The following is a 13801-nucleotide window of genomic DNA, read 5'->3' as shown; positions in this document are numbered from 1 at the left end:
AAAATTATTTGCACAAACAAATTGTATCAAAACTATTTAGCATTTTTTACAATGTTTTATTTTGCCTATTTCTTAATAAATACAAAAAAATAAAGATGTAGGAATAATATCAAAACAAAAATTTGAAGGGAAATGCAAAGCATAACCGACTTATGGAAAGTCTGAAAAATTGGTTTCTACAATGAAACTAACTTTTCATAAGTTTGTTTTGCTGACACCATAATAGTTTGTCTTTTTAACAGCAACCAATTTTTGAAAAGTCGGTTTCATTTTAGCAAACTTTTGTAAATATTTTTTGTCATACACTCATGTTTTTTATATTTAAATATTAATTTTTTTGTAAAAAGCTCAAAGAGTTGAGGGTATTTGGGCTTTGAATTTCACAAGTAGAATATATAACTTGTTCTCTCCCCATTTGGGATCCATTTGGATACAAAAAATTTTACTTGAAGAAATAAAAAATAAAAGAAAAAAAATAATCAATGATAAAAGCTTAAGTTAATCTGATTAAAAATTAATAAAAATTATATAGTAATTATGCTTAAAAATTAAATTTATTCATAAATTTATTTTATTTATTTATTATTATTTTTTACTTTCCTTAATAATCAAATATGAAAATGTGAATTCCTTAATATTTTTTTGTCTAATATTAATTAATTATACTCGAATAATTCATTATAAGAGTATAACTAATTAATTTGTTCTCTTGTTCTTGTTCAAATAATGAAACTAAATTGAGAGCTGCATTAGAGGGAATAAAGATTTGCAAATATTTGGGCCATACTAGTATTAATATTGAATGTGATTCGAAATTTGTTGTAAATTGGATAAGAACAAAGAGGTGCTCCTTGTGGTATTTATGAGATTTTTGGGAGTAGCTGATTGGTTTATTGGAGGGAGTAGACTTTTTGATTAAACATTGGTATAAAGAAGGAAATAAAGTGACAGATGCCTTGACTCGTTAAGGTGTTAGGGGGAGGAATAGGTTGTTTACAAATAATAGTCATCTCCCTAGAGTTATCAAGGGGTTATATAAATTGGAGAAGATGGGTACGACTTATTTGAGGTATGTTTCGCTGATTTCTTGTTGATTTTGGTTTATACTTTATGTTATTTATCTTTTGTTTGTTTTTTTTGCGTGATATTTGGCTTGTAGGTCCTTGTTTTGTTTTTGTTTTGTTATTTTTTTAGCTGGATATTGATGTTGTTTTTGGGAAGCCTTTAAAGGTTTGTCTTTTGTCCCTCCCTTTAAATATCTTGTAACCACGGTATTCCTCCGCCAAAAGTAAAGATTTATCAATAAATAAATGGAGGTCTCGCCCTTCTTTAAAAATAGGACAATAAAAAATATCATTGTGGTGTTGGGTTGGGGGGTGGGTGTGTGGTGGTTGGGTGACCCCAAATTAATTCTGTTCGCTTGAAAGCTATTTTCAGAGAGTATATAGCACCCATTTTACCTGTAAATGAATTATACTCTTATATTATTCTAAGATGGTGTAAATTATTAAAATACAACAGTTTTATTAATAAATAGTCGTTAAATTAATGAACAGAAATATTTGCATCATAATTTTTTTCCTAATAATTATATTATTTACTCATGTGTCATGCACACAATTACATCAGCTAGGTTTTAAAAAAATTGTAAAAAAATATTTATTTATTTTTCTTAACAGCAAAGACAACTTATGAGGTTTACATGAAATTGAGTTAATAGTATGTGATAAATCGTATTCATGTTCATATTGTTGTGATATGGTTCGAATAATCAAGATGTATAGCGGAATAAAACAAGTCGTAGATGAAACATAACCAGAACAAGAACAAAAATAAGATTCATGTGGTTCGACAAAACCTACATTCACGAAAGTAATGACACACAAATTTCACTGTGGAAATCAAAAAGTACACAATACACTTCTCAAATAATCACACTTCTTCCTAATATATGCCTAGAATGACATGTATAACACTCTCTCGAAGGTTTTCTTCTGTTTACCCAACCACCTCAACGTTCAAATTTCAAAAGTAGTCGGAGGATGAAGAGATTGCTCGCAGCCCAAAACGCTGGGTTCCTCCGGCTCAATGAGACCGGCGATTTCAGCAACGAGATCAAGAAGAACACGACTTCGACGAATCCAGTCCACGACGTGATCGATCCAATTTTTCTGCCTTCAGTATCTTAAACTTAACTATTTGCGTAGCCTTTTGGGCATCTTCTCGTCACGAGCCAAAACATTCTGTCGACTATCACTTGTTATCCTCCTCGTGACGCACCCACAGGACATTCGTTGACGAGCCCTTGCTGTGCTGCCCCTTCATGTTTTTCTTTCTTCTTTGTTTATGAAATTCAAAGTATAAGAGCCACACCACAAACAACACATATTGAAGTTTTTTCTAGTTTGAAATAAGAATTTTGTTTGAGAGAACAACTACCAATTCATTATAATAAAATATTGTTATGTTAAATCATTTTAAAACTAAAAATTATTCATAATCTGATTAATTTTAGCAAACATTAAAACTTCATTAGTGTAAAAATTAAAAAATTTATCAATTTATTTAGTATAAATTTTTGTTTTATTTTTACTTTCCTTAACAATCAAACATAAAAAAAAGGGGTTAAATTTTCACGTTCTCATGTTGTTTGTTTGTTTGTTTTTTTTTTTTTTTTTTCCTATTTCTAGACAAAACCCTAAATATTTAGGAAATCTTCTCTCATAAGAGTACACCCTTGGATACTTGAACTCCAACCTACAATATATTATTCAATGGAAGGAATACGAACAATTTCACTTGTTGGTATTTGAGTGTGTTTTAAAATCGATATTTTTTTCCTCAATTATTGATCAATTATCACATTTAAGGTAAAATCCAATAATGACCATTGAATTTTTTGAATATGACATTCCACCCCTGAATTTTTAAAAATGTTACAAAGTCTCCTAACATCAAATTTTATTGACAAAAATGAACTTTCCATAGTCAATTGTTACATCTTCCATAGGAAGAATAAAAAGGTAGAATGGGGGTCTTTTCCCTCATAATTCTTTTTTATCTCCCATTTCATTCATAGTGGATGGAAAAATGATCTCTATTAAAGTATTAATTAAGAATATCACTATGAGGTCAAATATAATTGCTTAAAAACGAATTTGGGATCCACAGTTTCTCGCCGTTAATTGATCCTCAACCAATTGGCATTATTTGCACATAATTCTATTATATCAAAATTTAAAATATTTATTAAAAAGTACCAATTACGGGACTATAGATTGCGTCGTTCGACAATACAATAGAAACTTATAACACACAAAATAATGTTTTATAGACATTTCAAACAATTAAATGAATAAACCATATCATAAAAAAAAATGAACACATCAACTTCAATGTGTTTTAAATTTAAATACCTTATGCAAATATCGATACAAAACACAATCGAGCATAAACTAAAGTTTCAAAATTTAACACTTCCATTGCCATCGATTATAATATATAAAGTTGAATAGTTGTGAGTTCTTTGGTGCTAAACAAAATAGAACAATAAACAAAATACGAAACTCGAAATTGGGGGATAAAAAAAAAAGGTATAATTTTATATTAAGGTTATGGTGGGGTTGGACTTATAACTTTGGAGAACTAGGGGTTTTGGTGGGTCTATGTTGATGGTTCCTACTGTTACTCAGTTTGCTATATTTATTAAATATTAGAATATTTACCTCGTAAAGCGAGTTAGCTCTCAGTTTGACTAAATAAACCACTCAAACGTTCAATTCATGTAAATTTGAGTTATTTTTTAAATCATTCAATGGGGGGGGGGGTGGGTGGGGGAGGTGCATGTGGGACATTGCTTATATGGACATAATTTAGTTGAGACTAGATCATTACCCATTTATAACTTTTAATTTATACATATGAATTATTCGTTATTAGATGTGGTGTGGTGTGTCGATGGTATATGTGCGTTTCCGCTAGTGTGTCGGTCTGCTCTCTTAGTCTGTCTTGTTTTTTTTTTTTTTTTTTTTTTAATATTTTTTATGACCCAAAACTTCAATTTAGACAAATCCTTCGGACCCATTTAGGCAACAAATCGGAGAGACAAAAATATTCTTGTCCATTCATTAACGCATCTCTAGTGATTCACTAGACAAATCACAAATGAGCACCAGGGTCACATAAGTCGAAACTTCGCCCTTTACCCTATTTTTATAATTGATTGGCTAAATGAGTCACTACACAACTAATAATTTAATTTGGTGTGGTTTGAGTTCAAGACATAACTCTTTTGAGTATCTTGAGGTACATTGGTGTAAAGTAAATATTGCAACCTCCAGCTATATTCTGCCTCAAGGGCCGAAGTCAACTCTACGACAGTATTCTTTTTACTCCTTTAATGTTCATTACTTTATTGTTATTTATTATTATTATTTTATTTATTTTTATAACATCACTCGCTTTACTGTACAAATTAAGAAAATCACTAGACCCAAAAAGTCTAAACATTAAATGACAATTTTGAGAAAAATATTATTGATATTTTAATTTAATTTTTAGTATATTAAATGACAATGCTATCTTTTAACTTTTACACATTTGTATTATCTAGCAGTGAAAATATAAAACAGACGAGAATAAAACAAATGCACTATTTTTTGGCGTCGGTCTCCATTTTCAACATACGGCTACTCTAATTGTTAGGTTTATACGCTGTTAGGTGTTGTCAACATAGCTTCGTAAACAATTCATATTTAAAGAAAAATAAAAAATTCAAAAAGGAAAGGAGGAAGAAGAAATAAATAATAAAAAAGGCTATTCGACATTTGCTTGTACGTATGGACCTTATGTGGATGACACCCTTGTCTTTATTTTCACCGACTTATTGCGCATGCTTCTACAAATCAATTATAATAAACATAATAATAGAATGACCAAAAAATTAAATAACAATAATAATAATTAACAATTAATGACCAACATGATGATTTGTATTAAATCAACTGGACTACGGCATATGATGTAATCGGGCCTTTATAGTTAAATATATATGCCTAATTTACATGATTTGTACAAATAATTAATTAATTAATTAAGCATATGGTTTGTGGGGAAGGGAATCACTAGGGAGTGGCATCCCATGCCGCATTGGGCAACGAAATGTTGCTTCTTTCTTTGACTATGTCAATGAGAATATAAAAATAAAATAAAATAAAATAAAATAATCGGACTATGAATTATTGAGAGGATGATCTTATCATATGAATTATCAACTTATTAAAATAACAAGACTATGAATTATTGAGATGATGATCTTATCATATAAATTATCTATTCCTTTAAAATTATATGACTAAGATAATTCAGTCTTATTATTTTAATAAGTTGATAATTAATATGTTAAGATCATCCTCTCAATAATTCATAGTATTCCCAAATTTCATCACAGGGATGTCCATTTATTTTTTCATAATACGTTGAATGAAATAATTAGGAATATATTTTGTAGAATTAGGAATAGTTATTCCCTTAATTCATAAAATTTAAACTACACTCAATCTTATTTTTATGAAAGCTATGATCGATCATATGGAAATAGACAATTGACTACGAATAATTTTTCGTCGAAAATGCGAATGAGAAAGAATGGCAGTTCAACGATAGCAACATCTTTTATCACGTTCTCTAAAATGTATCATTTGGATCGATAGGTTGGATCTTACTTCCTTTTTTCATTAGTTCATCTTCTCGATTTCTATTTGGTTGGTTTAGATTTTTTGATTGTAATTTATTTTATTATTTTTGTTTTTGATAGGCATACTTAGAGTATTTTACCAAAATATTAAAAAAAATCAAAAAATACAAATACGAAAGAAATTGAAAAAATTTAAACAAATGTACCCAACCGACTTTCCAAAAGTCGGTTTGGGCTTTCAAAAAAAAAAAAAAAAGTCAACCACAATTCTTAACTGTGAAAAAAAAAAAAAACCAACTTTTCAAAAGTTGGTTTGGACTTTAAAATAAAATAAAAAAAAAATCAGCTACAATTTTTGATTATCAAAATAAATAAAAAATAAAAATTGAGAACCGACTTTTCAAAAGTCACCCCCCAAAAACCAAATCCCAACCCCCTACCCAAAATCAAATAATAAAAAATATATATTTATTTTTAATTTAAATAATAAAAAATTATATATTATTTTTCAAATTTTAAGATTTAAATAAAATTTGTAATAAAAAATATTTGAAGTTGTCATTTATATAAAAACATATTTTCTACTTTTTATTTTATTTTCAAATGAATTAAAAAAGTGAATTAAATTAATTTTCATTCAAATATATATCAAGGATAACAATAACAAAAAAATGGTGAAATATTACTTTTTGAGGAATATAGAGCAAAAATGACCTTTTGCTTTTCCTAATATACATAAAAATATTATTTATAAACTAACTTCTATTTTTTTTTTTCCCAAATGACAAATTTGTCCTCTAATTTATTAATCCTTTCATTTTCCCGCATTCCTACTTTCTTTTTCTACCCTACTAAGGTACCATGTTACATAACAATAGAAATCTTCTTTTCTTCATCACCGTTACAGCCTCGAAGGGATTGTGTGGGTCAACATCGCTTTGGGCATCACTCTCATAGTCGGTCGAAGACCCTCATCCAGGTTGGTTGGCCGCCTTGACCCCGACCATCTACGCCGTCCAAGCCTCGACTAAATGGGTTCTGGTCTGGATTTGCACCTCCCCTCCCGTGCACAACCCGTCATCCTCACACCAGACTCGACCCACTTATGATATGGGGCTGCTGTCCAAAAACCTCTCTTAACCCGCTAACCTACTCTGATCCATATCTCCATGGGTGATGGTGGATCAAAACCCCGCCGACAACCCCTTATGGTTTCCCATCTCAACATAGAACACGAGCGCGATCGTGACCTGACCATGGTCTGGATCGAGCGAGACCGCATTGGGAATGGTTTTGTCGGCATCTGAGTGGAAGCCCCGATGAATGACCTACTTATACCAAAGCATATATTTTCATGAATTGTGTTAAGGCGAAGCACCCACGCCACTCTACTCAAAAATCGAAGTTGGAATGCTCGATTTTCCCTAGCTTGCGGTGTTGCGGCAGCACGGGTTGGGCACATCGATGCTGGGAGAACACGTGAATCACTTTTATAATTTTTTTATTTCATAACATTTTTCTTCCATTCCATTCTTTCCTTCCTAATTGTTTTTTTGTGCCTCAATTTTTGTTACAAGTTTTTGGGTTGGCTTCGTGTTGTTTGTTTTAATTTCCGAAAGCCGAATTTTTAAAGTCGGTTAGTAGAAATACTTAATTTTAAAATCTCCTATATAATCCATACATAAATAATATGTTATATATTTGTTCCATTCTTAATTATATATTAATAAGTTTTTTTATGTATTAGGAAGTAATTTTCATTTTTGTCTTATTTCCCAACAGTCAATTATTTCATTTTTTTTTGTTATTATATTCATTTTTATATAAGTTTGTTGAACTTAAAAAATTAACTTACTGTTTTTCAATTCCTTTGAAAAAGCATAAGTGTAAAGAGAATATTTTGCTATTAAATGACGCTTAAAAATATTTTTTATTTATAACTTTTTATTTAAATATTAAAATTTGAAAAATAATATATATTTGAAAAGTCGGTTTTCAATTTTTTTTATTTTTTATTTTGGCAGTCAAGAATTGTAACTGACTTTTTGTTTTGTTTTGTTTTTTTATTTTTAATTTTAAAGTCCAAACCGAATTTTGGAAAGTCGGTTCTCAATTTTTATTTTTTTTTATTTTGACAGTCAAGAATTGCGGCTGAATTTTTTTATTTTTTATTTGAAAGCCCAAATCGACTTTTGGAAAGTCAGTTGGGTACATTTGTGTAAATTTTCTCAATTACCTTCATATTTGTGTTTTTTTTTTTTTCTTTAATATTTTGGTAAAAAACTCGGCCTAGAGTTCTTATTTAGTTTTGTTTGGATTGATGGTCCTGTTTTGGTTGGTTGTTGGTGTTGTTTTTAAGAGACCCTTAATGTTTTTTATCTGTAAATTTACAATGCTTATTTTGTAACCACAATATTCATCTTCCAATAATGAAAATATATCAATAAATAATTGGAGGTGTCGCCTCCCTTTAGTAAAAATAAAAATAAAAATGAGTTGATAGTTTTTAGGGACAATTTTTTTTTTCTTACAAACGTACATAATTTGGTCTCTTAAGAATTATTATATTTTTATTTATTCTTCTTTAAAATCAAAACTCAAAATTCATCAGTTGATATATCTATAATTGTGAAGAAATATTAATTAATTTTATTTTTTAGTTAATTAGAGGTCCTTTCAGACTTAATTGCATATACATCCGGAGAAAATACCTATCTCATTTAATATGCTTTTATATTATTTTATAATTAAATAAAAAATTTTAAAGCCTTAAGTCACATTTGATTTGTGAAAATAAACTAAAGTTTTGAATGGATTAAAAAATAAAATTGTAAATTTAGATATAAGTTTACTATTACATATCGATTTTGTTATATATTTTAAGGCGCAAACACTGACCGATTCTAACAATAAAATAAATAAATTATTTATTTATTTTAATAAAATCAATGAACATGAAAATAAAATAGAGGCAGAGTTGAAGATTTGAAGGAGTGGGCTGGGGCCCACGCGAATAAAATAATATCCATTTTTATATTCGTGGTTTGACTTATATATTATTAATATTGATAAGCCGCATGAATTATTGTGCAGGTGGCTTAGACTATCATAACCTGCTTATCATCATCAACTACGCCCTCCCACGCTCGTACATTTTTTTTTGTTTTCAGGGTATAAGAAGAAAGTCTCAGTTAGTGTGTGGAGTTTTTTTTGTGGGTTTTTGTGTTAGTTTTTTGATCACTTTATTTCTGCTAATTAATATTTTTCACCTCTCGTTGAAAAAAATTCATGTTATAAATAAGGTTATAACTTGAATTTTAAATAAATATAATAAGACCAATAAATACAAAAAAATACTTAAATGGTTGAGGGGGAAAAGTCAATGAAATCAACGGTGGATAATTAATTAATAGCAGACCCCCCCCCCCCCCCCCCCCCCCCCCCCCCCCCCCACCCTCATTTTAAAATAAAAAATAGGTATTAAATGTTTATATTCCGATTATACATATATGCATAAAGTTATCATATCAATTTAAAAATAACGAGATTTGCTCCTTTGTGCACCCTCCAAAGTTGACCATGAACACAAGATGAATGGCGATCCACATTGGAAGGCCCGGGTCATTGTCTTTCGACCTCAGGCCCCCCCCTTTAGAAATGTTCCGCCGACCCGGACGTAAGAACATGTCCAAACATCTTTTGTGTTTTGGATCCATTTGCAATTTGCAGTACCCATTCATTGAAGGGGTAAAAGGGCGGCTGCCAAATTCCACGCACCGTCTTTCTTTCCATTGTCCCGTGTTCTGGTTAACCGCTGGGGCGTTCTTCTATCGTCATCTCTTGTGCTCGTGTATTTGATAGGCCTACAGGGACTCCGTGTTCTCATAGCCGCTCCGTTTCGACGCTTCATATAGCGCATCCCAAGATGTGAAGGAAAAGGAAAAGCATCCCGCAATTGTTGATCTTTATTTTGTTTTTGTTTTTATTTATTTTTGCTTTTGCTTTCTCTTTTTGTTTTTTGTGTTTTGAGTGTTCACTTTAACGATGGGGACATGCAAAAATTGTGTCGTTTTGGACATTTTTTTTGGATCTGTTGGCCCAAACTCAGCCCAAGCCCTAAATTCTCAGCATGGGCCAAGGATGGGTTTGATTTGGGCTGACGATTTGGGCCTCGTTGAGTCAAAGTTACTATCCCAATTATATTCCCAACTCACTCTAGCATTGGGCTGGGCTAAGGTCATCGGTAAAAAAATTATACAATTCTCAATATAGAGCTCAAAAAGTTTTAAAAAATAAATGTGAATGAATTCATATTTTTTTATTGGTTACTGTAAAATGAGAAGAAAAACAAAAATATAATAATTATTTGACAAAATTTTTATCTATAAATCATTAGCCTTTTAATTTTTCTTTAATTTCAATAACACTTCATAAAAATAAAAAGAACAAATTTATAATTTTATTTTCAAATTCAATACGTATATTTTTTAAAAATCAAATTATGCTTTAATATTTTAAATAAGCAATCCACTAGATTAAGTAATTACTATACGGAACTCTGCTTCCCCCTTCACGTTGTCCCCTGTGTCTATTTTATAACTGTAGCCACTATTATAATAATGAATCCCTCTCTTTGCGTGTCTAATATAAATAAATGTAATAAATGTCCAATGTCTTTTATGTGGATTTGAATAATGATGCCTTATATAAATTTCTACTGATTTTTTTTTTCAAATCTACATAAATTTAATTCTAATCTTGAAAATTTATTTTCCTAAACACTATTTAAGAGACAATTATTAACCGGACATTTTTTCATGAAATTAATAAATATTTTTGGATTTATTATTTTGTCTTTACAAAAAAAGTTAGGGATGGAATGCCCTAGTCCAATGGGGAGGCGATGATGAAACATTCATTAATTTGATAATGCTTATTTTAAGGGAAATGCAATTGAATGTAATCAAAAATGAAAAACAATTTGGATTGAAATTAGGACTCTATGATCATTTTGGCATTAATTTGTTTCGATTAAACTACCATGTCATAAGTGTTCAAAGATAGAGAGAGTGGTCGGTCTTAAAATAGATTATAGGGGTCAATTCTTTAATAGGTCCACTTGGCATGAAATTAATTATAATTTTTAGAGGAACAACTTTGTCTACAGGAAAATATTAATGCGTTCGAAACCTGGATTGAGTTTGGGAATTAGATTTGTATATATTTAAATAAAATTGAATGCAAGTTTGTATAATTTAAATTCAAAGCCTTTCCTAAATAGGCAATAATAATGGAGTGTTAGTAATGAGATGCTTATTCCTTATTAAATGTTCTCTCTAGAAATAATATATTAATTAAATTGACCCCTTCACGCGATTTGCTCAACGTTTGGGAGTATAAATTTTAAAATTTAAATTTAAATTTGGATGAATTTAGATAAATTTTAATATAATTTTACATTATATTTTATCTAAATTTAATACAAATTTAAATTTAAGTTCTTGGGTGAAAATTCTCTATACTTTTTTTTTAAAATAATTTTTTATTAAATAATTTTAAAACATTGTAAAAATTATAAATTGAGGGATTTAGACTTTACATTCACACTCCTAATGCTACAACTACAACAAACAAGATGACTTCCTTCTTTCTCCCATTTTTCCTGCTCACCATCTTCTCCATTGCTGCAGAAGCTTCAGTTCCTCCTTGCAACACCTTCATTTTCCTCAACGGAGCAGAATCCGAACCCCGCACCGCTGAGTACGACTCAGACTGCAGCCTCCTCCCGCTTTCCAACTCCCCGTTTCACCTTTCCTTCTGCGCCACCGCCTCCAGCGACGCCTTCACCCTTGCTCCCAATCCCTCTTCCTCTGCTGGGTCTGGTAAGCCAGCCGCGGCAACCCCGTCCGCCGCACCGCCACCTTCTTCCTCCGCTCCGATGGCAACCTCGTCCTCGCCTACGCCGAGGGCCACGTCACCTGGAACGCATCGCTGGGGTCCAAATCGTCCCCGACGGCAACACGGTGCTTTAATTTACGACTCCGCGGGTGATTATGTTCGGCAGAGTTTCGATCATCCGACAGATACCCTCTTGGTGGGTCAGTCCCTTCGGGTCGGAGGATTCGGTAGGGTGATGGGCTGGGACTCGGATTTGGATAACTCGGAGGGTGATTGTAGCTTGGCGTTGAAGCCCAAGAGACTGGCTGTGCATCATAAGAGTAAAACCTCCCCAAAACCCTATAAGCTTCTTGAGTGGTTAAATGTGAGTTTAGAATATGTTACCCTTAATTCTTATTCGGATTTAAATCAATCTTCCAGGTCTTATCTAGCCTTGGACGCCCCCAAGATTAGGGGTGAGCATAATTCGGTGAAAACTGAATTAATCGGATTAACCGGCCGAAATTGGTCGATTCGGTTCGGGTAAAAAATCTGGTTCGATCGGTTCGGTTAAAATTATACAAACTTTCGGTTAATTGGTTTCGGTTCGATTAACGGTTAAAAAAATATTGGTTAACCGAATTACTAATAATTTACATTTTTAATATAATTTATAATAGGGTGGTTTGTGGTCGGGTAGGCAGTGAACTGAGTGAAGTGTGACTATGTGAACACTGAACAGCTGTAATAGTAGTCGGGCGACTCGGGGCCTAAGGCTTGGTCGCTGCCCGCTTGGGGCTGGGGGGGAAAAAAAGGCTTTGTTCACAACTTCACACTTCACACTCACAGTGGGGAATCTGGGGATTGCCGGATTGGGGATTAGAGTTAGGGTTTCTCACTTTCTCAATTTCTCTGCGCTCTGCGCCTCTGTTGAGTGCTGATCTGCTTCGCACAGTGCACACCCGCAGGCCGCAACTCTCCTGCCTCTCCATTGGACCAGTGGACCACCTCTCGGAGTCGACAAATCCCCTCTGGCCTCTTTGAGTCTTCGGCAGCTCGGCTCTCCAGACTCCAGAGTCCAGCCTCTCGTCTCGGTCCTCAGCATCTCAGCCACCAGCTCCCCGTGCAAACCTGGACCCCAGTAACTCTTCCTCTTCTCCTCCTTCTCTTCTTCTTCTTCTTCTTCCACTTTTGTTATTATATTTATGTGTGTTTTAAATAATTTCGATTAAAGTTGGTTAAAATCGGTTAATCGAATTACCCATTGGGTAATTCGGTCGGGTCAGGTCCGATTCGATTTCCTCCTCCAATTCGGTCGGTTCGGTTAATGATTTTATTTAACCAAAATTTTCGGTTAATACAGTTAATTACTCAAATTTGGCCGAACCGACCATTTGCTCACCCCTACCCAAGATACCACGAATCCGAGTACAAACACACTAGCAAATTTGCATTTATTTGGGTCGGGTCAAATGGAAATATCCAAATCTACTCACTCCATGGCAAGAAGGATTTGGGTGGGTATTGGGAAGTTAACTATGCTCCCTCTTCTCAAGAATTTTTAGACATGTTGATGAGTACCAAGTGCGGGAGTGTTACCGGGTCGAGTCAGAGCAAGGATTGCTGGCCATTGGAGCTTTCTTCCTATGGGGATTAACCGTTTTAATTTACTTTTGATTACAATGAATCCAAGCTCACAAAATCAAAATGTCTTACATTATTGGTCTAAACTTTTTTAAATAACAATTTTGAAAATAACTTAAATATGTGCTACAGTATACTGCAATATATCAAAATACAAATTGAGGCACTAACCAAGGTGCTCTATTAGAGAGGTGATACCGATTACTTATGAAATTTATTGATTGTAGAATAAAAATTTACATCATCCCACATACAAGAAGCTAGCTTAGCAACCTATAGTTGAAATCAAAATCATTCTTCGATCTTTGCATCCATTAATAAGCTTATAAATGAACTGAGTTGTAGCATGTTTAAACTCGCCTAGGTAGAGTAATAGGTAGCCTCGAACTTGAGCTCTCGGCTTGATTCGAGCACAAAAAATTTAGGCTTGAACTTGACTCGAAATTTAAATTATTAGTTTGGACACAACTTGATTTTAAGTTAATTTGAGAATAAATTTAAATTGAATCCAATGTATTGGAAGATAGACACAAGATAGGAAAAGAACATCTACTCGGAGCATGGTTTTGATAGGTATTTTAGGGG

The 13801-nt window shown here is 32.3% G+C and overlaps 1 protein-coding gene across 1 annotated transcript; it reads left to right on the top strand.

Annotated features, from left to right (window-relative positions):
- The first annotated feature begins 11330 nt into the window (after nt 1-11330).
- On the top strand, nt 11331-12616 carry LOC131148994 (epidermis-specific secreted glycoprotein EP1-like). The gene is made up of 2 exons (XM_058099007.1): nt 11331-11957; nt 12422-12616. The coding sequence occupies exons 1-2, from the start codon at nt 11331-11333 to the stop codon at nt 12614-12616; spliced, it is 822 nt and encodes a 273-aa protein (XP_057954990.1).
- The last annotated feature ends 1185 nt before the right edge of the window (nt 12617-13801 follow it).

Source organism: Malania oleifera, chromosome 1, assembly GCF_029873635.1.
Source record: "Malania oleifera isolate guangnan ecotype guangnan chromosome 1, ASM2987363v1, whole genome shotgun sequence".
Lineage (NCBI taxonomy): Eukaryota > Viridiplantae > Streptophyta > Magnoliopsida > Santalales > Ximeniaceae > Malania > Malania oleifera.
This window is presented reverse-complemented; position numbering and strand designations above follow the sequence as displayed.

Coding starts and splice junctions, on each gene's coding strand:
- LOC131148994 (XM_058099007.1), top strand. CDS start 11,331: ATGACTTCCTTCTTTCTCCCATTTTTCCTGCTCACCATCTTCTCCATT. Junction 11,958..12,421: donor AGCTTCTTGAGTGGTTAAAT/GTGAGTTTAGAA, acceptor TCACACTCACAG/TGGGGAATCTGGGGATTGCC.